The following is a 26460-nucleotide window of genomic DNA, read 5'->3' as shown; positions in this document are numbered from 1 at the left end:
TAGCGTGGGAACGCTATGAGATATCCAGGGGATTTTGAGATTGTTTTCTCGTGACACATAGTACTTCAAATTAGTTTAAAAATTTGGATGAAATCTTTTGCGTTTAGTTATGAAAAAAAACAACATTTGGCAAAAATTTGGCAAAAATTTGGAAAAATTCTTTATTTTCAACGTTCTAAATTCTCTACTTTTGATGCAGATAGTCATAGCACCCAAATAAATTCATAACTTACATTTCCCAAATGTCTGCTTTATGTAGGCATGGTTTTTTTAAGATTCCACGTATTTTACTAGAATGTTATGAGGCTCAGAATTTAGGTATCATTTTTCACATTTTTTGTAAAATCACCAAAACCCGTATTTAGATGGACCTGCTCAACTTCTAATTGACACTGAGAGGCCTAAATAATAGCTAGACTCATAAATTACCCCATTGTGGAAACTACACCCCTCAACATATGAAAAACCACTTTTAAGAAGTTTGTTAACCCTTTACGTGTTTTATAGGGGTTAAAACAAAAATGGAGGTGCAGTCTGCAAATTGTAATATTTTTTCACAATACACTCATTTTGGGTGGAAAATTAAACATTTACAATGGATTAAATGAAAAAAGGCTCCACAAAGTTTGATACCCAATTTCTCTCGAGTACACCGATACCCCATGTGTGGTGGTGACCTGCTGTATGGGCACATAGACGGGCATAGAAGGGAAGGAGGCGCCATCCAGATCAGATTTGCTATGTCACATTGTACAGGCTATAATTTATTATTTTTTTTGTTGACCTATAGGGGCCTATTTCTTTTGCCACATGACATGCACTTTTCTGGTACGTAATTTTGGGGCATCTATAGCTAATTGGTTAGATTTAATTAACTCTTTGTTGATGGAGGAAATGAAAATCATCAATTTTTAGGAAAATTTTTATGTGTTTTTTTTTAATTTTTATTCTATGGGTCGCCACAATTACGAAAATACTTCATTTATATATGTTTTTTATTTTTTTCCATTTTTACTGAATAAAAAGTAATTTGGCTAAAATGTTGTTAATTTTAGCATCACCGTCTTTCATATGCATAACTTTTTTATTTTTCACCTCACAAATCTATTTAAGGGCTTATTTTTTGCGAGAATGATTGTTCTTTTTAGTGATCTTATTTTAGATTGTGTAACTTTTTAAAATTACTTTTTAGGGCATTTTTTAAAGGGAATTAATAAAAAATTATCTTTTTTCAGAGAGTTTTTTTGAGGTTGTTTTTTACGGGGTTCACTTTGCGGATCTAATAACGATTCTGTTTTATTATGCTACTATTGTTACGGATGCAGCGATACCAAATATGTGGGGGTTTTGTGTATTTCATTCAATTGTACTGAATAAAAACTAATTTGGAGAAAATCTTATTCATTTTAGCATCACCATCTTTTCATATGCGAATTCACGAAAGAGATGTGTATGGAAGACAAATAAACTCTATTTAGAATAATATAAAAACACTTAAAAACCCAAATACTGGGTACATATCACAAAGACTCCCCAAGCACACACATGTTAAATGGCAAAGAAAAATGTAACACAAAATTATAGCACAGGTAAGTAGTGTTCTAAGGATGTAATCAATATGTAAACATGCCCAGGACCACAAATTATTAATAATGAATGACATGCAGAAGTGCAGTGTGAATGAGAGGTCCGGTACAGGTAAAGTGCAATGATGATAAAGTGCAGAGACTACGTTACCATGAATGAAGAATAAAGTCTTGGGGAGGAGAAGGTGCCCTGACGAAGCCCCTGCGCATGCTCAGACAGTTTACAGTCATACCCGGAAGGGGTCTAACTAGTAGGGAGAGCGGGCAGCTCCGGGGCACATGCCAGTCCTCATGCTTGACCGCGGCATGTAAGGGGTTAACACCCGCGATCGGAGTCGGCTCCGATCGCGGGTGTTACAGCGCGGTGTCAGCTGTACTAGACAGCTGACAGCCGCTGCTTCTGGTACCGGCTCCGTTCGTGAGCCGGTGCCAGAAGAAGGACGTTATAGTGCATCCTAGTGCGCTAAGTATCTAGCCACCGGGACGTACTATAACGTCTTGGTGCACCTAGGGGTTAAGAAAGTTTGCTTGGTTAAAGAAACAGGCTGCAAATTGTCCCTTAGTTACAATTTTTATATGTCTTTTATCTCATGAGAGAACCCTATTACAGCCAGGCAAAGATTTTTAAGTGAGTTATAACTGTGTCTGCTCTCTTCCTTGCTATAGTCTTGTATGAGGAGTAATTTTCAAACAGAATTGTTTCTCTCCTTGTATCTTTAAAGTTCAGCTCGATAAGGAAAAATTATTGATAGGGAATAGAGCAGGGATAGAGCAGAAAGGGTTAATCTTCACTGATCAGAGATGTGTAACATCCCCCACCGGGGCCTAGCCTTTTCTTGGGGCCTGGAGACAGCCTGGACCCGCAGTACCTGAGTGGCTGGCGGTTGCGGCCTAAGCACGCTTGTGTCATGGTGCTTGGTATGGGGAACCGGAGGGCTGTCCTACAGCCTGGCAGGTCTCCAGCAGGGTGGTGTTGGCAAGAAATGATGAGGGAGAGACTGCTGTAGCGGATCTCCCTGGGGCAACCCTTTGGTGTCTAGAGTATGAGTCTCTGTGTGGTGGACAGGGTGCCCGTGATGGTGACAGCCGTAGTAGCAGGGACCAGACGGAGGCAGAGGTTGAACAGAAACACTTACAGTTCTTTATTGGAACCGACAGGAACATCAGCAACGTGCCTTTAACAGAATGGTGGAGTGCTGAGATGCAAGTTGGAGGGAGTCACAGGAGGTAGAGCGCCAGCCTGGATGCAGATGGCAGGCTGGAAGGTAGCTGTGTCCTAGTAGGATGCTTCAGCTTTCTCCTGGGTTGCTTCAGGTATCACCCTTAAAGGTAGGATGATACCCCTTTCCTCACTAACTCTTAGCTATTAGCTACACTCTTCAGGCAGGGGCTAGGCTCTTCCTGCTCTGGTCTGGTATGCTAGCTGTCTAGAGTTTTGTAACTCCCCTGGTCAGGTGGTGGCTACTCCTCCAATTACATCTCAGCTTACATTGGGCAGAATGCAATACAAGTGATTGGACGACAGATCTTGCATCATACAAAACACTTAACTCCTGCCTTGCCAGGCAGGATCTACCACTGCAATGTCCCCTGTGTGATGTAGTGACATGCTGTGGGACGTATTCGCAAGCACTCCTTCGCCTTGCATCGGCGAGGGTGTTGCATACCCCCGGGGCAATTGAAAGAGCCGCCCTCGGCTCGACTACGGATGGTTGGGGCGCATAGGTAGAGAAGGGCACTTCTATGAAGTGCAGGCTACATGATATGTAGGGACAAACCGCCCATGGTCCTGGAGACAGGCACCTGGGTTGGTGTCGGACTAAGACACAGATATGTAAATGCTAAGTATGACAGTTGGTCGCTAACGCCATTAAACCAAACTGTACAGTAGGAAAGGTGTGGTGTCATGTACTGTAATCCACTCCTTGCACCAGGGCCTGTATATTTGTTATATAAACACTTCTTCCCTAGCGACAAATATATGGTGTGTGTATATGCATTACATGGGCATATGTGACACAATAAGACATTGTACAATGTACAAGTACCTGCCGACTAACGTTCTTACCCTTTGTGTATGAGTGGCATCCAGGTGCTATCTCTGTAACACCCCCGGTCCCCTAAAGACCCGCAGTTTACGGACTACTCCCACGTGCAAACCTCGGTTTGAGGGATAAGGTAGCGGTCAGGGTTTTACATAGAGACGGTCCGACACAGCCACACTACAATCTGGAAAGCCTATAAAAGGTTAGTGCAAACTACTGACATATAGACAGTGTGCAAACATATTGTAAACGCACATTGGCTTAGGAGCTCAATGGGTACACATCTTGAACGTTACAAACGTTACATAGGTGATTAGGCTACTCAGGGTAGCAGCATAAAATGTCTCTTTACCTGGAAAGGAAAAGGCATAAAAGTGCATGCAGAATGTCCATACCTAAAAAGGAAGGCATTAAGTGCAATATAAGAAGTCAATAGCAATAGCAGCTTTTCCTTGGAGTTGGCAAAAGTCTCACAGAAGGTCTTTTAATAGCAAAGTCCATCTTCTGGGTACAGCCCTTGATGTGGGGAAAAGTGCAATAAAGGAGCAAAGGGTCTCCTCTAGTGTAGAGGGACAGAGTCCTTTGTAGGAATCTCTACTGTGGCAGAGGAAGGGGTGCTATCTAGCACATGACAGTGGAAAATCTCTTGACTGAGATAAATAAGGGTAAGAGTCCCAGGACAGTTTCTGGCTCTATAGGGTAGGGACAGAAATAAATATTTACAATATGCACAGTACCTGAAGAGGGCTACAGCCCTTCAGGGGTTAGTCAGATGCATCTTCGCTGGGTTCAGCAGGGACAGGATCCAAAGTCAGCAGGGAATCCTGTGCATCCTCAGCGGTGGTAGGAGCTGGCTGGGGACACCCTGTGGCAGCTGCAGGAACTGCAGGCGCAGCAGCATCCTCCTGACATTCAGGCGGAGGGGCGCTGTCACCCGGGGTGTCGGCTGTTCCAGCCGGGGGCTCAACAGAGCCAGGGACCACGGAGGGGTCCAGAAAGAAATACATGGGATTCTTCTGGGGCCGGGTCGTCACCCCACTGGTAACCGGCAAATGGAGATGAGGGTCTGGTTTGAGCCTCCGGATACGGCTCACCAACCGGGATATCTTCTCCCACGGAGGAACTGCGGGATCTGGCAACGCTCCCTGCAGGGGAGACGGTGGGGGTGGTGCCCTGGATCATGCCCAGCCCTTGGATGGCAATGGGACCTGTACTCACGATCACCGTGGATGGAGCATTCACATGGGTCACCGCCCGGGGACTCGCAGCCGAGGAAGAAGATGTGTTGGGAGACTCCGGCCACTCGTCTTCCTCATACAGCTCATCGTACGGTGGGTAGCGATCCTCATCGGAGTCTGGAATCCGGATCACGCCAGCTGCCCACGGCCCTCGAGGTCCCTTCTGCAGGGAAAATTCGATGCACTCCCCCGGTCTCAGATTGTGGAGCCTCTCCAGCAAGTCAGGCGTTTTGACAGACCGGCGGGGAATAAATACCTCCCGTCCGGTGTAGTCCTGAGTGGCAAAGCCATAGCCACGCTGCCGGTCGAAGTACCGGACCATGCCGGTGGTGCGGTTTTGCTTCACCCAGGCTCCCTCTTTAGACCGGCCGGCCATGTAGCGCTGGGCCTCCTTCTCCCGGCGTCGCTGTTCCGAGACAGCGTCTCGGAGTTGCCGGCGGAGGGCCTCACCTCGGCCTCGAGGCTGCGGAGGTGCCGGTGCTGTGGTAGGTCGCTCCAGTGTAGGCTCGGGCCTCGCAGGTTGTCGGGAAGGTGCCGGAACTGGAGCAGGAGCAGCCGGAGGGTCAGGAACCACCACAGCAGGGCTGGCAGGCTGGTCGGCAGGAGCAGTGGGCCTCGGTGCAGGTCGCACGGCAGCAGTAGGCCCAGGCGCTGGCTCTACAGGAGTCGGGGCCTCCCCACGTGGCGCCTCCACGTGGGCCCGCGGCACCAGCATGGTAGCCGGGAGAGGCACTAGGAACCGCCCGGGTGGTACTTGGCGCTCCGTCACCGTCTGGAAGTATGTCCTGGTGACGAAGGCTCGGGTCAGTCCACGATGCAACCGGTGCCCAGCGAAGGGCCTCCGGACCGGTTGAGCAAAGATCACAACCATGGTCTTCAGGACCTCGAAGAACCCTGGTTGCTCCACCGCAGGAAGTGGCCGAGGACCCCGCATGGTGCTGACCTCACTGTCCAAGATCCTCACGAGTTCTGGCGTTTCGTTGAGGCGGGGCAGGAAGTCCGCTTCGGGCCAGAGGGAGGAGTCCAATCCTTCCCGCCAAGAGCTGTGGCTCTATTTTCTCCTGCGCCACAGGAGGCGGGGTTCGCGCCCTTCGCGCGTGGGTGGAGCTTGGTGTGTCATCTGGGTTTCCTGCCAGTGAAGGTTTTGGCGGGCTGGAATTACTTGCTGCGCCACAGTTCTCTGAGGTAAAATCTTCACGCGCGGCAGCGCCGGATGTAGCAGTGCTGACACAGTTCTTTGCAGGGTTTAACCTCTTCAGTGCTGGAGCGGTGCTCGACAGCACGTGGCAGCAGTAATACAGTTCAATGCAGAAACACACAATCACTTGGGCCTATACCCGAATGGTAGCAGGGTTAGGCAGCACAGTCTTTTCAATAAAGGATAGTCCTTAATGCCGGAATAAGGCACAGAAGTATCAATCCTGTTCGTGACGCCACTTGTAACATCCCCCACCGGGGCCTAGCCTTTTCTTGGGGCCTGGAGACAGCCTGGGCCCGCAGTACCTGAGTGGCTGGCGGTTGCGGCCTAAGCACGCTTGTGTCACGGTGCTTGGTATGGGGAACCGGAGGGCTGTCCTACAGCCTGGCAGGTCTCCAGCAGGGTGGTGTTGGCAAGAAATGATGAGGGAGAGACTGCTGTAGCGGATCTCCCTGGGGCAACCCTTTGGTGTCTAGAGTATGAGTCTCTGTGTGGTGGACAGGGTGCCCGTGATGGTGACAGCCGGAGTAGCAGGGACCAGACGGAGGCAGAGGTTGAACAGAAACACTTACAGTTCTTTATTGGAACCGACAGGAACATCAGCAACGTGCCTTTAACAGAATAGTGGAGTGCTGAGATGCAAGTTGGAGGGAGCCACAGGAGGTAGAGCGCCAGCCTGGATGCAGATGGCAGGCTGGGAGGTAGCTGTGTCCTAGTAGGATGCTTCAGCTTTCTCCTGGGTTGCTTCAGGTATCACCCTTAAAGGTAGGATGATACCCCTTTCCTCACTAACTCTTAGCTATTAGCTACACTCTTCAGGCAGGGGCTAGGCTCTTCCTGCTCTGGTCTGGTATGCTAGCTGTCTAGAGTTTAGACTGGAGTTACTCCAGTCTGCTTGCTGCAGACTCCTAGTCTGACTGCTCTCTTCTCCCTCCTGGGAGAGACTCTTTGATCTAGAAGTTTCCTGACAGGGTCTTGTAACTCCCATGGTCAGGTGGTGGCTACTCCTCCAATTACATCTCAGCTTTCATTGGGCAGAATGCAATACAAGTGATTGGACGACAGATCTTGCATCATACAAAACACTTAACTCATGCCTTGCCAGGCAGGATCTACCACTGCAATGTCCCCTGTGTGATGTAGTGACATGCTGTGGGACGTATTTGCAAGCACTCCTTCGCCTTGCATTGGCGAGGGTGTTGCAGATGCATAAAGGAACACAGAAAGATTAGACATAAGCATATAGTCAGTCTTCATATACTCACACTATGGGGGTCATTTACTAAGGGCCCGATTCGCGTTTTCCCGACGTGTTACCCGAATATTTCCGATTTGCGACGACTGTACCTGAATTGCCCCGGGATTTTGGCGCACGCGATCGGATTGTGGCGCATCGGCGCCGGCATGCGCGCGACGGAAATCGGGGGGCATGGCCTAACGAAAGCCCGACGTATTCGGAAAAAACGCCGCATTTAAGAACGGAAAATGTGTCGCTCGGGACGCGCTTACCTTCACTCAGCCTGAGCCGGTGAACTCCAGCGCATTCAGATGCTTTTCAGCGCAGCAGCGCCACCTGGTGGACGGCGGAGGAACTACCTTATTAAATCCCGGCCGGACCCGAATCCAGCGCAGAGAACGCGCCGCTGGATCGCGGATGGACCGGGTAAGTAAATCTGCCCCTGTACATTTATTATTACAGTCTGGAATCTGAATATCCACTGTGAGTTGAAAAACTGCTAGTAAGGAGGGAGCTCTGCAACCTCTATTTTACAAACCAAGCAGAATTTTGTAACAAAGTATATTAGAAAAATATTTACAACACCTCCACTCACTTGTACACATCACTGCTTATGGTATTGCATTATATGCATATACAAAAATTATGTCATTTTAATATGACATTACTGGAAAACATCACATATCAGAGGGCTGTAATGTCATATGAACAGTATGCACCATTTAACAGTGATCAAAAGCCCCTTACACTTTGGGAGAATCAGAGTTGATTTATAGCTGTGTTTTGCAACCATAAACCAGAGTAGCTGTTAGCATACAAATGTGGAGCAGCCATGGAGAAAGCCTACAAATGTACTTCAATAGCTGACACACTGCAATTTGTTTGTTATGATTTGCTAGTTAGGTTACATTCCCACAGGCCATGATCAGTCTGATCACAGAATGTGAAAAGTTCCTTGTTACAGACGAAACTCCATACATCATATTAATATATGATGCAAGGAGGTCCTGCTTCCTCGGTATGCAGTAGAGCTGAAACTGTAATAAAAACATACAGGGGGTCATTTACTAAGGGCCCGAATCGCGTTTTCCCGACGTGTTACCCGAATATTTCCGATTTGCGCCGATTGTACCTGAATTGCCCCGGGATTGTGTCGCACGCGATCGGATTGTGGCGCATCGGCGCCGGCATGCGCGCGACGGAAATCGGGGGGCGTGGCCGAACGAAAACCCGACGTATTCGGAAAAACCGGCGCATTTAAAAACCGAAAAAGTGTCGCTTGGTGACCGCTTACCTTCACCTGGTCCGAGGTGGTGCATTCCGGCGCGTGGAGATGATTTTCAGCGCAGCAGCGCCACCTGGTGGACGGCGGAGGAACTGCCTTCATGAATCCCGGCCGGACCCGAATCCAGAGCAGAGAACGCGCCGCTGGATCGCGAATGGGCCGGGTAAGTAAATTTGCCCCACAGTGTGAATTAGGTTTCAAGAAACCAATTTAATAGACCATAATGGAATGTGGAAGGCTGAGTGGAGAATTGGGATTTTAGTTTTGCTTCTGTTGCAGCTCCCTATAGCACAAGCTTAAAGGGGTATTCCAGGAATCAGCATAATTCATATACAAATGAGTCAGTAAAGTTAATATGTAATTAGTTGTTATTTAAATGAAACCTACCACTTGAAATGGCAGGTATAAGAAGCGCACCTCCGTGCGCTGAAGCAGCTTACACATAATTACTATGATAATAGAGCAGGACAGTCTGTTACATCATCACTGGGGGCAGAAAATAAGACTGAGGAGGAGTTAATGAGAACTAAAGGATCAAGGGACTTTATATAAGATGTTCATATTCCTGGAATACCCCTTTAATCAAAAAATTGGAGGCTTAAAGAACCTTTGCAGTCTCCAATACCTTACAGACCTCCACAACTCTGGATATATTTTGAGCATTTTAAGCATTTGAACAGCCATTATTATATATGCTGTGAACAGCTATACTGTGGGCCTTGAAGGCAACCAATTAGCTTTGGTGTATACCTCATAACCATCAGATGACTGAAAGCTCTGCATGAGTAGAGAGCAGTTCTTCATTGTGACATCAATTCCTTCTCCATTTCTCCATGGGCCAGTGCAGACCACTAACTGGGAAATTTTGTGCCCACCCCCCACCAAATGATAATCCAGGCCTGTGTGCACAGTGAATTCCCTGTAACTGAGAATGGAGGAGGGTTTTCCGTTACTTGGGGCCACTTCTCCTCCTCAGAACCCCCTGAACACAGTCACACTAATCCCCCCTGATGGCGGCCCTGGGTCAGTGACCATCAGAGTCCTTGCCTATACATACTCAGTTTGGTCAATGTATAAAATTAAGAAATCAATCTCTTAATGCCTGATTTTATTATTGCAAATATCTGTTATTATAGACCCTAAAGGTTTTTATTTGATAAAGGACAATACCTGAGATGAATCTTCAGTCACAACAATAAACTTGCATGCAGGATTTATGCACTTCTTGGCAGTCGGTGGCTTAGCAGTTGAGTCACAGTAAGACTCATTGACAGATCTGCCTTGGATATCCAAACATTTTATTTTCCTCCCCACCTCTTCTTGATTACAATCTGTGGAACACTTATACACATAGTCTAATTAGAGGCACATATTTCATACAAATCTCATATCTCATTTCTAGTTGGCAATATTTAGAAAGTGATATTCTCCAAACTCTAAATGTCTGTATTGTACAACAAAATATCTGATGATGTGTTTATATCCATAGAATAAAAAAGCATAAATGATGCAAACCATACCATTATTAAGGAAGTAAAAATACTAAATGTCTATGATGCCACATAACTGTAAGGCACCATATCAATAATCAATATGGTTTGCAAATAAAGGGAATGCTAAATGGTTACTAAATGGCCACACAGTCTGTAGACTGTAGATGTAGCCCCTATGTCATCTTAAACATTTATTTAGTAAGTAAGTAAGAATACTTACAGCTGGCCATTCATCTGCAATCCATTGGTACTGTTTGCAGTCAGGTAAGGTGCAATATTTGTGACTGTCTGGGCGAGTAGCAGAATTGCAAAATTTAGCGTCAACTCGATCTTGTCCTTTAAGTTTACAATACACTTGCCTATACTGAGTTCCAACTCCACAAGTTGTAGAACACTGAATATAAAATATTAATTAAAAAGGACAAAATCTGTTATTAGGTAAAGATACAATAACATAAACAACTCATTAAAAACATCTATAGTTAAAATACCAAGTGTCAGAACCTTCATAGTTTTTTCTTGCGTAGTTAACCTTACATTTTACTAAGAATTAAAATGACTGCAGATGCTCATATACATAAAGGAGGTTCATGAAATAACAGAACTTTAGATATAGACTAGATATTTTAGACTATATAACCAGTAAAGTACTGATTACTAAAACAAGTTTAATTCATGATCGCTATTTATTTAAAGGAGTATTCCCAACTTCATGATTTTTTTTCAATACAAAACTCAATTACATTAGAGAGTTTACCAAGTACATTCCTATATCAATTTGACTATGCTTGTAATATAATATAGATTCTGTTTATCAGTGTTCACATATGGTTCCATATGTGAACCACCACTGTGACCTAGCAGTAAGTCTAGTCCTTTGATTCTGTAATGAGCCAGGTTCGTAGGAGCTTTCCTGTTAGGCTCCCACTGTTATGCTCCATATCTCATGAGGATATCTGGCAGCCCCAATGTTGTAGGACCCTCCACACAACAGAAACATAAATGCAGTAGAGTCAGTTTGAGCAAAGCAAAGGGAACAGATACAACACATCAGCATAACTCTTTAATATTTTTTGTATATGAACCCAGAATTATAGATGACTACATTAATGATAGAACATTCATTACCTGTTCCCACTTTTCACTTTTCCATGAAGGACATCTTCCGGCCCTACATATCTTCTCCATTCTTGGCTTCCTCAGGTGATTACAGTCAGAATTATCAACTTGCCGGCCTTTTGAAATGCAGTGAAGTTCTCTCAATTTAATTCCCTTTCCGCAGGTAACAGAGCACTAAAAATAATAAGGATGCAAATGTTTCATATCTACAAATAAACTAAGGCATCTATAAGCCAAAGGAAAAAAAACACACAGCAATAAGAATGTTTCTACAAAATTATACCACCATGAGGAGCTCCAATTGAAACATCTGTCATTAAAAAGTATTGCAATCAGTCCCACAATGTGATATTTGCCCTTAGTGTCACACTAGAAAAGATGGCCAAAATCTAGCACAATTTAGGCCTACAATTGTTTTCATAGTAGTAAATTAAAATAGAAAAGTAGAAAAATAAATGCAAAGCATGTTTTTAATGCAAATTACACTGGTTCCAAATTGGCACATTTTTCTTAATTTATCTCCCTCAATTTACCAATACACATCTATTAAATGTACTGTATCTCTTTCTTGATATGTAAAGTGAAGCCTCCTATCTCCTAGCTCATCAGCCAGACATTCCTGACCATAAAGTGGCTGCAGATGGAGGGTCATGTGATCTCTCTCTGTCAATGAATAATCACCCTGTAAGGACCTTAATCTTATATTCATAAATACTGCCATATACTGGCACCCCTATCAGTATTATCATAGGTTCAATTTTGTGTAGGGACTGTGCATGAGAGAATTAAACGTCACTTTTATTTCCACTCTTAAAAAACTTGGGGGGGAGAATAAAATCAAAATGTTTCACCATTTGCATGACTGAGCTACAGCCATAGGGTTTCACTCAGTTTCGCTCACAATAAAATACTTCCTTTTTTTATTGTGTTTTTGTTATATTTGCATGGGGGAATTGTCTATATTGAGGTCAGTCCACCTACAAAGAATGTTGCGAGAGTCCCTTGTGGAGCAGCTGGCCATTTATTGATAAATGTGCATTATGGTTGCTGCTATCATGTAGAAAAGTTAATTTCCAACAGATTAACATGCATTAGAGTCGCCGAGATATAGTATAGAGGTAAAGTAAGGGCTGACAAAGTCAAACTACCTCAAGAGTAGGTGTATTAGTCAGACATTCCACCTACCACACCCTTATTTAGGGGATCCATCTGCCCTTGTAAATCAACAAACTCCGATCCCTAATTATGTCTCATCCTGACACTTAACCCCATATAGGTCATAATATGCTTGCCCTGTCCACACTACAACTCCAACCCCATATAGGCCTTAACACGCTCTCCCTGTCCACACTACAACTCCTATGCGTTTCACCATCCTAATATGGTTCATCAGACATGTACCGCCTACACTGTACGTCATCTTGTTCGGCCCACCAATGACTAGCCAGATCAAGGACAAAATCCGTATCCAGACCGGAAGTCAGGTCACGGCTGGCGATGGCATCAGGGGAAGTGACATAGTTTTATTAAGGGGACCTAGCAACACGTTCCTGGCAGGCTGTCTATGTCGGAACGAGAACACAGGCAATACGGTAAGTACAAGGCCCATTCTCATTGTTTGATGCCAGCATATAGTACGAAAGTCTTACATTTCTCATCTATATCCTACGTTATGATTGCCAAACGGATTGTATATTCCATTGCAAAAAATTCCCATTTGATCCAGATCTATGGATCACTGTTATCATTAATCACTAGTCGGTGCAGTCAGTGGTCACTAGTTGTGGTATCTGAGGAGGAAAGGATATATGACCATACTCCAAATAGTTAGCCATTTTGATAAGTCCATAGTTACTGAAACATTTTTAGGAAAGTCAATATGAATAGGTATTTATGCTTTTCTAGTAACCACCACAAAAATGGCTTTTAAATATTCCATACAGCCAGTTTTTAAGAATAAGAAAAACTGTACAAGAACAGAAACCTATAAGAAACAGTCACAAATTAAAGAACAAAGACTTAAAGAAAAAGGATACCTTATGGAATTATTTAAGTACATTAATCAAAAAGCTCAATTACATCCCCAACAAAACTGTCTAGTGACAAAAGTAAAAAGGAGAATGAATGAAATAAAATTTTTGACCACATTCACCAGTAAACATAAAGAAATAGAAAATGTGCTTAAAATACACTGGCACATTTTAAAAAGTGACAAGTTACCTTAAAGTGCACCTGTCACCCTAAAAAAACACTCTAGGAGTAAGCTGTAAAGTAAAGCGGCTCCTAGCACTGCCCCATTACTAGAAGTGTTAAATCTGAACCTTCCAATAAAGGTAGCGAACAGTGCGTCTTCCCTGGACCTCCCCTCCAACATCATAGGCAGGCAGTGACTGTCAGGCTTCATGTGGCAGTCATCGCCTCTTAGTCCCACCCACTCATGAATATGCCGGACCACTTTAAGCTTGGTCCGATGTTCTCAGGGTATGACACTGCAGTGTTTACTAGCTTTATCAATTTTTACTGAGTTCCGTATAAAGTTCTGATCGCGGGTGTTTAACCTGTTAAATGCCGTGGTCATGCCTTTGGAGGGTCTTTCCCCCATGATCACCCCCCCCCCCCCCCGCGCGTGCCGTCAGATGCAATCAGATGATTGCTTGTTCATGTACCATGGTAGAAATAGTAAAAAAGTAAAAAAAAATGTTATTCAATAAAAAATAAAGTAATAAATCTATAAAAATATACATAAGCCTCATGACATATAAAGAGACATATAACCCCAAAAAAGTCTAAATCATAACACATATATAGTATCACCACATCTGTGAAAACCTGTAGAATAAATAATTATTGAACCCAAACGATGAACGCTGTTAAAAACCTGCCACAAATTATGATTTTTACCTATACAATACCACAAAAAATGCAATTAAAAGTGATCAAAAAACATATGTACTCCAGAATTATGCTTTTGCAAAGTACATGTCCCGCAAAAAACACACCATCAACCAGCTCCATAGCCAAAAAATTAAAAATGATGTGCCACTTGGAAGACGGCAATGCAAAAATATTCATGTATGGTATCCCCGTAATCGTATTTAACCATAGAATGAAGATAACATTATTATTTGGCTATACAGGGAACACCAAAAAAGAAAAAAGTAAAAAATCTAGTACAGAATTGATGCTTTTCTACTCCTGCCCTCAAAAAAAGTTCCTACATTTTCAATAATAGGGGATAACAACCCCAAAATGGTAACACTGGAAAAAGCATCTCATCCCACAAAAAAAATGCCGTCACATGGCCCCAATAACGGAAAAGCAAAATTTTTATAGCCTACAAAAGGGGCCAATGAGGAAACTAAAATACTGGCAGCTGCAGAGCGCTCCTGCCCTTCTGCACTTCGCTGTGCACCCATAAAACAAGTAACGGCCACATGTGAGGGGTCTCTGCAGAATGAATTGTAAGATGGGTTTTCTCTTTTTATCTTTTGGATATGTGTACATTTTAGGGCTAAATGAACGTATAACCGAAAAAATGTGACCATTCTAAATTTCACCTCCATTTTGAATTGATTACTATGAAGATCTCAAGGGGTTAACAATCTTACTAAAAGCTGTCTCTGATAGTTTGAGGGGTGCAGATTTGAAAATGGGTTGATTATATATGTATATTGGTAAAATTTCATTCAAAACGGTATTTATCCCCAAAATAGTCAATTCTGAAAATACGGAAAATCGATATTGGATTTGTAAGCTGTGTGACATCAAAATAAATCTAGACATTTCAAAAATTATGAAAATGTAAAGAAGACATATGGAAAATGTTATTCGGCAACTTATTTAGGTGGTAAATCTATCTGCCTGAAAATGTAATGATTATCGAATTTCAAAAATGGCAAATTTTTCAAAAAATTCATAATTTTTTCTTTTTTTTAAATAAACACAAAACTTATCAGCCAAAATTTACCACAAAAATGAAGTAAAGCATGTGCGGAAAAACAATCTCAGAATCACTTTAATAAGTTACAATGTTCAAAAGTTATAACCATATAAAACGACGCAAGTCAGAATACAAAAAATGGGGATGAGCCTTAAGCTATACAATGGCTGCGTCCTTAAGGGGTTAAACTTGTTTATGGTCAGACAATTACAAGTATGTTTTGAGTTACAACATCACATTTTCACAGTTAAACTACAAAATAAAAGTAAATAATTATGACACGCTGCTTCAGAAGTTTAATCAGTGTTTCTGAACATTGAGGGAGAATAGAACTGGACTGATTCCAAGGAGTAAATTCCTGGAACAGAATACCTAAAGCTATGTGAAGATTCAGCAGGGCATGTCTGTGATATTGTTTGAGAAGAAACATTCCCTAAGCATACCAACTTTAACTATCAAGTATAAGCAAAGATAAATCAGACTGGTAAATCTACCACATATCTATGAGGCTCTACTTTACTATCTAAACCTTTCTTGAGTTTGTTTGAAATTATCTGTAGAAAAAAATGCCATAATATTCCTCTTATGCATTGATACTTTGCATTAAAATTAAAAAAAGAATATGAAAATAAATGTCAGGCTTTAGGGGTAGTGGACACACTGAACCACTGCTGACGATGACATAAGCCGGGTAAGTGGTACCCGGTTTTCACCAGAGTCCACCGCAAAGTGGGTTGGGCTTGTTGAGGTGTGGTACCACCAGGTCGCTCCTCAAACACGACTTTGTCTGCGGTGGTGGCCAAGGCGAGGTGCAGAATCATTAGGCAGAGACGGGGACAAGCAGGAGGTCAGGACAGGAAGCACGGCATCAGAGGCAGGGACATAGTGGAAGGTCAGGACAGGCGGCACAGGAGCCAAGTCAGAAACGGAATCAAGGTCACAATGAGAAATCACTATAAATGCACAAGACATAGGAAGAAGCTTTCTTAAGGCACAAAGCTCAAAGATCCGGCAGGGGACACAGGAAGGGGTTGGCAATTTAATAGGGTAGGCGTCCACCCACTGCTGATTATCGGCGTGATGGTCCATTAAATTTTACTGAACCGGCGCGCACGCACACTAGGAGGCGGGAACGCGCACGCTGGACCGCGGAGACCGCTACTGGAGCCAGGGAAGGTGAGTGAGGCTGCAAACAGACTCTGGGAGCACCTGGAATATGGGTCGCAGGAGCACCCGTGACAATAAATATACATCTACCAAAGAAGAGGGAAGAGGGATCTCTCCTAGGCAGGTTATTAAAGAAAATCCAAAAGGGGGTATCAATCCACCCAAAGGCACCATAGCCAGGAGATTAAAATTCTACTTTTATTATTATTATATTATTATTATAGTAATATATTAATAGAGTGACAAACAAAAAAGGATAATGTGGATACCTAAAAACATAGGAAAGCCACCAATGGAGTATAATGATTCAGCTAGAACTGGTCTTCTCGCGTAGCCAGACTAGAAACCGAATCTGGACAAATATAGTGGCGTACCTGCAAAGTGCAGTAACTCAAAATTGAGTAGGGCAGATCGGGGTGGTATATGTGCGTGTGCTGTGGCTATTGCTTCACAATAGAGTCTGGACCGCTGAAAATGCTAGTCGCATCCTATCCCTAAAGTAACAGGGTTTACTCTCATTCAAATGATCCAGGAGATTGTAGCTGTTATATGTCAATTATTAAACGTATAATCACAGGTAAGGTCACCTGGAAAACACGTCTTGAATTGAACAGGAACAGTAGGTAGCTACAGTGGTTTGATGTAGCATGCATCAACACCTATGTCGACTTGTGGTGTCAGCAGAGGTGTAAAATCCACCAACTATGTGTATGACTCTAAGTACTTTAGACTAGAATCGTGGGCAGACTAGGAGGGGGTGGGGTGTGCATGTGTTCAGTAGGAGTACAAAACTAAAATCTAACAATCTGTGTGTGTGACTCCAGAAAAGTGTGATGTCAAGGCTGACAATCTGATCGTCTGACCTGCTGACAGCTCTTTGACTGCATCTTTTACACCTCTGCTGACACCACAGGTCGGCATAGGTGTTGATGCATGCTATATCAAACCACTGTAGCTACCTACTGTTCCTGTGGGTCGACACTTCAATTCAAGATGTGTTTTCCAGGCTACCTTACCTGTGCATGTCATCTAGACCACTGTACCTGGCCCTATGCAGGATTGTTTATGCATTTATTAAATGACATATAACAGCTACAACCTCCTGGATCATTTGAATGAGAGTAAACCCTGTTACTTTAGGGATAGGATGCGACTAGCATTTTCAGTGGTCCAGGCTCTATTCTAGCTGAATCATTACACTCCATTGGTGGCTTTGCTGTGTTCTTAGGTCTCCACGTTATCCTTTTTTGTTTGTCACTCTATTAATATATTACTAATAAAAGTTACATTTTAATCTCCTGGCTATGGTGCCTTTGGGTGGATTGATACCCCCTTTTGGATTTTTTTTTTATATAAATATACATCACAACTTTATATCTACAATGTATACAAAAGTATAAGGTAGATACATGATCGGAGTTGGGCCACATGTTCATTAAACTCTGTAACGTAGTGACAGGGGGTGTATGATGCGATGTACTGGAAACTGTTTTCCACATGTGACCGGAAATGAAGACATAAATGTATTATGTAATCGAAAGCTTGCTAGAAGTATGGCAGCAGTTGAAAAAGGCTCAGGAGAGCCGAAAAGCATACAGAGACTAAATAGATGCTATTTATTGTCTTATGATGAATTCATAATACAAGTCTGGTACATTGATTAATTGTTTTACATTGGAACAGCACATTCCCTGGTTTTGGTACACAGCTCCCAGGTGGTAATACCAGACAGAAGAGAATAGAGCATTAGGTGGCTGGCCTAATGAGAGAAGTCGAAAATAAGAGTCATTCCCACAAAAGTTTACCAACCCAGGGAACTAATGTAGAACAACCAGAAAATCAGTAGGGAAAATCAATGTTTATTGCTATAAAAAAAAAAATGTGTCTGTTTCACAGGCAGGTTTTATTCACTTACAAAACATTATGTGATGTCACCTGGATTTTGATGTGAAAATTTGAGAGCTGGGTCAAAGGAGTTTTTACTTTAAATAAGAGTTAGACCCTTTCAGTCCCGACTCATGGTTGTGCATGTGGTGTTACTTGGAGTTTAGTATCTGTTATTAGAGCCATATCTGAATTCATATGCTATATATGAAGGGATCCATATGTAGACATTTTGAGAAGATCTTTTCACTGCATTCAATATAATACTACACTGTTAAATTTGACTCCTGTGTATTTTAGTAGTAGGTGACTTTACAGAATAGTAAAGGTGCTTGCATACTAGTCTATATTTGGTTTAATTTTAATATGAGAAAATTCTTGTTAAGTTGGATAAATTATATAATGCAAACCATATGGAAACATCAAACAATATGATACACCAAAGTAACGGGACTAAGCTGGAAACAATACTGTTCAAAGCTATAATGTTGCCATGGAAACAATTTACTACCATAAACTGTTCTCGCTCATATTTATTTTTAATATTTACTTCTAGAGTAACATTTGGACTAATGTAACACTAGCGGCAACATATACATACATTGCCCTACTACTCTTAATAAAGAATACACAATATATATCACTAACCTCAAAGAGTTATTCCGGGAATATGAAAGTCTGATACAAAAACCCATGATGCTATAAATAAATGAATATAACAAAACTCAATGTCATTAGTCACCAAATGTAGCTTAAATTGTTAGATTTTATGATACTCTCTAAAGTATGCAGTAATCACCAAGATGGCCGCCACTTGAAACCATGATCCCATGATCCTTTAGTTCTCAGTAACTCCTCCGTCTCTGCAACCAACCAACTGCGGTCAAACATAGTGGGGATCACATGACCTATACAGGGAGGTGCGGGACATGTGATGTGGTCATGTAACCAGCTGCCATGTTCTGTCCTGTGTCTGCTCCGCGTGGAGGCCGGGAGCATTTTAATTCTTCATTACATTGTATGTCCACAGCATTTTTCTGCTAAGGGAAGCAACATTTTAAAAAACAACTAATCACACATTAGCTTATATTTTAACACCTTCCCGATGTGCGACCGCGCCAGGTCCCGGGGCATGGAGAGGGCTCGCGGGCATATTGCAACAAAGGCTTACCGGCAACACCCGGTTTAACTTGTTTTAACTCATTCATTACAATGTGCTAATTGCACATTGTAATGATTGAGGAGGAAAATCCCCATATACTGCCATACTGTAGTATGGAAGTATATGATAGGATCGAACTGACAACCTAGGGTTAAAGTACCCCAGGGAGTCTGAAAAATAGTAAAAATAAAAAAAGTAAAAAAAAAAAAATTATAATAAAAAAATCTAAAAATTCAAATCACCCCCCCTTTCCCTAGAACTGATATAAATGTTAATAAACAGTAAAATTCATAAACACATTAGGTGTCCCCGCGTCCGAAAATGTCCAATCTATCAAAATATAATAATGGTTTTTCACTGTGTTTGACCCCGTAACGGAAAATAGCACCCAAAGTCAAAGAGGCACTTTTTTGCCATTTTGAAAAATGTAAAAAAAATTAATAAAAAGTGATCAGAAGGTCGCACAGTCCTAAAAATTATAGCTATGAAAATGTCATCAAAAGTCGCAAAAGATGACACCACCCACAGCTCTTTACACCAAAGTATGAAAAAGATTTTAGCATCAGAAGATGGCGCTATAGAGTAATGAACAATACCTCCAAACAATGAGAAACACTACCTCCATACAGTGAGAAACACTACCGCAATACAGTTAGGTACACTACCCCCATACAGTGAGGAACACTACCGCAATACAGTGAGGAACACTACCACAATACAGTGAGGAACACTGCCGTAATACAGTGAGGGACACTACCGCCATACAGTGAGGGACACTACCACCATACAGTGAGGTACACTACCGCCATACAGTGAGGAACACTACCTCCATATAGCAAGAAACACTACCGCCTTACAGTGAGGGACACTACCACCATAGAGTGAGGAACACTACCCCATACAGTGAGGAACCCTACCGCCATACAGTGAGGGACACTACCCGCATACAGTGAGGATCACTACCCCCATACAGTGAGGAACACTTCCCCCATACAGTGGGGAACACTACCGCCATACAGTGGGGAACACTACAGTCATACAGGAACACTACCCCATACAGTAAGGGACATTACTACCATACAGTGAGGAATACAGCCATACAGTGAGGAACAATACCACCATACAGTGAGGGACACTACCCCAATACAGTGAGGACCACTACCCCCATACATGTAGGAATACTACCGGCATACAGTGAGGAACACTACTACCATATAGTGAGGGACACTACTGCCATACAGTGAGGAATACAGCCTTCATACAGTGAGGGACACTACCACCATACAGTGAGGGACACTACTGGCATACAGTGAGGAAAACTACCACCATATAGCAAGAAACACTACCCCCATACATTGAGGAACAATACCCCATACAGTGAGGAACGCTTCCCGCATACAGTGAGGAACACTGCCCCATACAGTGAGGAACACTACCGCCATACAGTGGGGAACACTACCACCATGCAGTGAGGGACACTACCTTCATACAGTGAGAAATACTACGACCATACAGTGAGGAACACTACCACCATACAGTGAGGGACATTACCTCCATACAGTGAGGAATACAGCCCTACAGTGAGGAACACTACCAACATACAGTGAGGGACACTACCCCAATACAGTGAGGAACACTACCCCCATACAGATAGGAATACTACCGCCATACAGTGAGGAACACTACTAACATATAGTGAGGGACACTACTGCTGTACAGTGAGGAATACAGCCCTCATATAGTGAGGAACACTACCAACATACATTGAGGAAAACTACCGCAATACAGTAAGAAACACTACCTCCACACAGTGGGGAACACTACTGCCATACAGTGAGGAACACTACCGCCATACAGTGAGGAACACTACCTCCATATAGCGAGAAACAGTACCCCTATACAGTGAGGGACACTACCCCCATACAGTGAGGAACACTACCCCCATACAGTGAGGAATACTACTCCCATTCAGTAAGGAACACTACCGCCATACATTGAGGAACACTACCGCCATACAGTGAGGGACACTACTGCCATACAGTGCGGGACACTACCGCCATACGGTGAGGAACCCTACCGCCATACAGTGACGGACACTACCCCCATACAGTGAGGAACACTTCCCCCATACAGTGGGGAACACTACCGCCATACAGTGGGGAACACTACAGTCATACAGGAACACTACCCCATACAGTAAGGGACATTACTACCATACAGTGAGGAATACAGCCATACAGTGAGGAACAATACCACCATACAGTGAGGGACACTACCCCAATACAGTGAGGACCACTACCCCCATACATGTAGGAATACTACCGGCATACAGTGAGGAACACTACTACCATATAGTGAGGGACACTACTGCCATACAGTGAGGAATACAGCCTTCATACAGTGAGGGACACTACCACCATACAGTGAGGGACACTACTGGCATACAGTGAGGAAAACTACCACCATATAGCAAGAAACACTACCCCCATACATTGAGGAACAATACCCCATACAGTGAGGAACGCTTCCCGCATACAGTGAGGAACACTGCCCCATACAGTGAGGAACACTACCGCCATACAGTGGGGAACACTACCACCATGCAGTGAGGGACACTACCTTCATACAGTGAGAAATACTACGACCATACAGTGAGGAACACTACCACCATACAGTGAGGGACATTACCTCCATACAGTGAGGAATACAGCCCTACAGTGAGGAACACTACCAACATACAGTGAGGGACACTACCCCAATACAGTGAGGAACACTACCCCCATACAGATAGGAATACTACCGCCATACAGTGAGGAACACTACTAACATATAGTGAGGGACACTACTGCTGTACAGTGAGGAATACAGCCCTCATATAGTGAGGAACACTACCAACATACATTGAGGAAAACTACCGCAATACAGTAAGAAACACTACCTCCACACAGTGGGGAACACTACTGCCATACAGTGAGGAACACTACCGCCATACAGTGAGGAACACTACCTCCATATAGCGAGAAACAGTACCCCTATACAGTGAGGGACACTACCCCCATACAGTGAGGAACACTACCCCCATACAGTGAGGAATACTACTCCCATTCAGTAAGGAACACTACCGCCATACATTGAGGAACACTACCGCCATACAGTGAGGGACACTACTGCCATACAGTGCGGGACACTACCGCCATACGGTGAGGAACCCTACCGCCATACAGTGACGGACACTACCGCCATACAGTGAGGAACACTACCGCCATACAGTGAAGGACACTACTACCATACAGTGAGGGACACTACCCCATACAGTGAGGAACACTACCGCCATACAGTGAGGGACACTACCACCATACAGTGAGGAACACTACTGCCATACAGTGAGGAATACTACAACCATATAGCGAGAAACACTACCCCCATACAGTGAAGGACACTACAGTAAGAAACACTACCGCCATACAGTAAGGAACACTACCGCCATATAGTGAGGAACACTACCGGCATACAGTGAGGAACAATACCTCCATACAGTGAGGGACACTACCACCATACAGTGAGGGACACTAACGCCATACAGTGAGAGACACTACCGCTGTTGGAAAAAGGACATGATGTGGCTTGAGACAGTGTAAGGGTCTTTGTGGACAGAGGAAGAACTAAGCCATAAATGTCTACATTGCCCCTAATAAAGATTGTATGAACAGCCTTCATGTGATTACAATGGACTGTGCTATTACACCTGGAGGCTAAGGCCATCCTGACAACACTGAGGACAGCTGCATGTCATTGCCCCCTGGAGATTCTCCCAGATCCTGTGGGAAACAAAGTTTAAAGTTGCTTGTCCTGTAAGTTTGTGTGATAAGAATATATTGACTCTACATCATCATTGGATTGGCCAAGACAGTGGTGGAGGTGGGATGATGGGCAATGAGTGTGAGCTACGTGTGTGTGTGTGTGTGTGTGTGTGTGTATATAAAAGATGACATACAGATCCTGAGTCAGAGCACTTCCTCCCCTACCCTCTCTCTGTCCTATCCTTAGTTAGTTTATCCTCTATGTATATTTCCCTGTATTGTACCCCTAATAAATCCCCTATAAAGATCCATTGAATATTGTTGTTAATTTCATATTAACTGGCACCCCAAAACCAAGCAGATTTTACAACCGCCATACAGTGAGGAACACTACCGCCATACAGTGAGGAACACTACCTCCATATAGCGAGAAACACTACCCCCATACAGTGAGGGACACTACTCCCATACAATGAGGAACACTACCCCCATACAGTGAGGAATACTACTCCCATACAGTAAGGAACACTACCTACATACAGTGAAGAATACAGCCATACAGTGAGGAACACTACCTCCACACAGTGAGGAACACTACCCCCATACAGTGAGGAATACTACTCTCATACAGTAAGGAACACTACCTACATACAGTGAAGAATACAGCCATACAGTGAGGAACACTACCTCCACACAGTGAGGAACACTACCTCCATACAGTGAGGAACACTGCCGCCATATAGTGAGGAACACTACCGCCATACAGTGAGGAACACTACCTCCATACAGTGAGGAACACTACCTCCATACAGTGAGGAACACTACCTCCATACAGTGAGGAACACTGCCGCCATACAGTGAGGAACACTGCCGCCATACAGTGAGGAACAGTACCGCCATGTTCCATCTCTAGTTTATTCTGATTTCATGTCACATAGTGAGAATAACTTGCATATGTGTCTTTGTATATAGTTTTGGTTTCAACTGTCTACACAATGCCACCTTTAATTATTTACATATATACAGCGCTACCAAATGAATTTTCATACAAACAGAGCACCCGTAACAATTTTACACATATAGAGTGCCCCCATTCATAGATAGAGTGAGGGCACCGCACAGAAACTCAGAGAGGGAACCACAGTTTGGCAATTTGAACAGACAGGCCAAGAAGAAAAGATAGAACACATCTGGAAACTAAAAAAAGCTTCCTATTTAGCTTGTGAGTTCATGTACTTTGGCACTATAAACTTGTCTGAGATCAAACCTGCTCTAGTTGCTCATGGCAACCAATCAGAGTTCAGCGTTCATTTTCCAACTGCAGTTAATACAGTGAAATCTGAGCTCTGATTGGTCAGAGCTATGTAGCTATGACCATGTGAAAAAATGGAGTACTTCAGACTTTCATGAAAACACACTGCTGACCCACAGAATGATGTTTACATGTGATCTATAAATGAAAAAAAAATTCTATGATTAACTACAGCTTGCATCATAAAAATAGAAAACACCCTCACACAATTCAGTTGAAGGGAAAACAAGTTATGGCTCCAGGAATATGATGGCATTGAACAAATGTTTTGGTATGTAAAAGTAATTGGTGGAGGCTACAAGTCCTACGAGATAAGTTGTCAGGAAGATCTGGCCATATGTTGTAGAGAATAGGGCGGCATGGTGGCTGAGTGAGTAGCACTTCTGCCTTGCAGCACTGGAGTCCTGGGTTTGAATACCACCCAGGTCAACATCTGCAAAGACTTTGTATGTTCTCTCCGTGTTTGTGTGGGTTTTCTCTGGGTACTCCGGTTTCCTCTCACACTCCAAAACATACTGTTAGGTTGTTTAGATTGTGAGCCCCATTGGGGACAGGGACCGATTTGACATGCTTTGTGCAGCGCTGCGTAATCTGTGTGCGCTATATAAATAAAAGAATTATTATTAATTGAATCAGAGACATCTGTAAGACAACTGTATGTCAGGGAATTTACTTCTGTCCACACCTGGTATCTTACACAGAATGGTGGACAGTAATGATATTTGTATATAAGATTGTGATGCTATTATTCATTCACTATATAAGTGGCCATGGAAATAGTCAAACTGTTGTATTAATTGAGTGTTGAATTATTAAAACTATTGTCCTCATAAATGAATTTGTTATGTAATCCTTCTGTTCTGCAATTAATGCTGTCACTGATTTGACAGACCATGATGATAAAAAGTTGAGTACAAGATTAAAAGGACTGCCAGACCTGAATAACAATAAACAAAAACAACCCCTACATATAATAGGGTAACAGAGTATGGGACACAGTCAAATACAATAAAGAAGTAAAGGATAGGTCTCACCAGTATCCAGAGGAACAGGATTCTTCAATAATGTTTGATGTCCCTCTCTGACCTCTCTCTCCCTTATTCTGTAAGTAGCCCTAATCCTCACATTTAACTCCCGCCCCAAACTCTCCCTATGCAGGATAAGTCGCCCTAACTAGAAGAAGGAGGTCCCTAGTTAGGCCGACTTAGCCTGCACAGAGAGAGTTTGGGGACCACCCTTGTTAGGCCGGGAGTCAAATGTGGGAATTAGGGCTTTGCATCTTCTATACTTTGAGAAAGTATACAAAAACCACATGCCCTACACAGTGATATGTATGTTTGTTGGCAATCTTATCTACAAACCTGACCTCCTTATGTGATTGTAAGTGGTATTTTTAAAAGTTATTGTTCACTTACTACTAATATATGGTTTCTTTAAGTACTTTGCTTCTACAGTTTTGCTATATAACTATTTATTTAAAAAAAGACTTTTTAATGATACATGAAATAGAAAGGTTTTATTGCTTTGTATTTTGTATATGTACTAATGGTGTCAGAATTTGATGCTGATAAAAAATGTGTATTTCCCTTTATAAGTATCTTAATTCCATATATCCTAAATTGGTGTCGATATATATTTTTCTAATATCAAAATTTAACAAGATAAGCCAATGTCACTCACTTAGGCCCCTTCCACACTAGCGAGTGTGATGCGATGAACTCGCATCACACTCGCAACGCAAGCTGCCGGGAACGCACGGCCCGAACGCTGCACCGCGGGAGTGAACTCAGCATGTCAGTTCACTCCCGCGGTGCAGCGTTCGGGCCGTGCGTTCCCGGCAGCTTGCGTTGCGAGTGTGATGCGAGTTCATCGCATCACACTCGCTAGTGTGGAAGGGGCCTTATTGTTCCTAGCATCAGTATACTCATATTCATTAGTTATGGCCTGCTCTGCCAAAAATACAACTTTTGAAGCGCAAAATACAGCGCATCCCT

General features: G+C 43.2%; 1 protein-coding gene across 1 annotated transcript in view; it reads right to left on the bottom strand.

The window, feature by feature from the left end:
- Window positions 1–26460, bottom strand: part of ADAMTS20 (ADAM metallopeptidase with thrombospondin type 1 motif 20) — a 146607-nt gene that overhangs the window by 13175 nt on the left and 106972 nt on the right. The window contains exons 29-31 of the mRNA XM_072146861.1: window positions 11211–11375; window positions 10303–10476; window positions 9760–9930 (exon numbers count right to left, since the gene is read on the bottom strand). Of these exons, the coding sequence (XP_072002962.1) occupies window positions 9760–9930; window positions 10303–10476; window positions 11211–11375 (510 nt within the window). The remainder of the gene's footprint in view (window positions 1–9759; window positions 9931–10302; window positions 10477–11210; window positions 11376–26460) is intronic.

The sequence above is a fragment of the Engystomops pustulosus genome, chromosome 4 (genome assembly GCF_040894005.1).
Source record: "Engystomops pustulosus chromosome 4, aEngPut4.maternal, whole genome shotgun sequence".
NCBI classification, from domain to species: domain Eukaryota; kingdom Metazoa; phylum Chordata; class Amphibia; order Anura; family Leptodactylidae; genus Engystomops; species Engystomops pustulosus.
The sequence above is the reverse complement of the archived record's forward strand: the minus strand, read 5'-3'. Positions and strand labels throughout refer to the sequence as shown.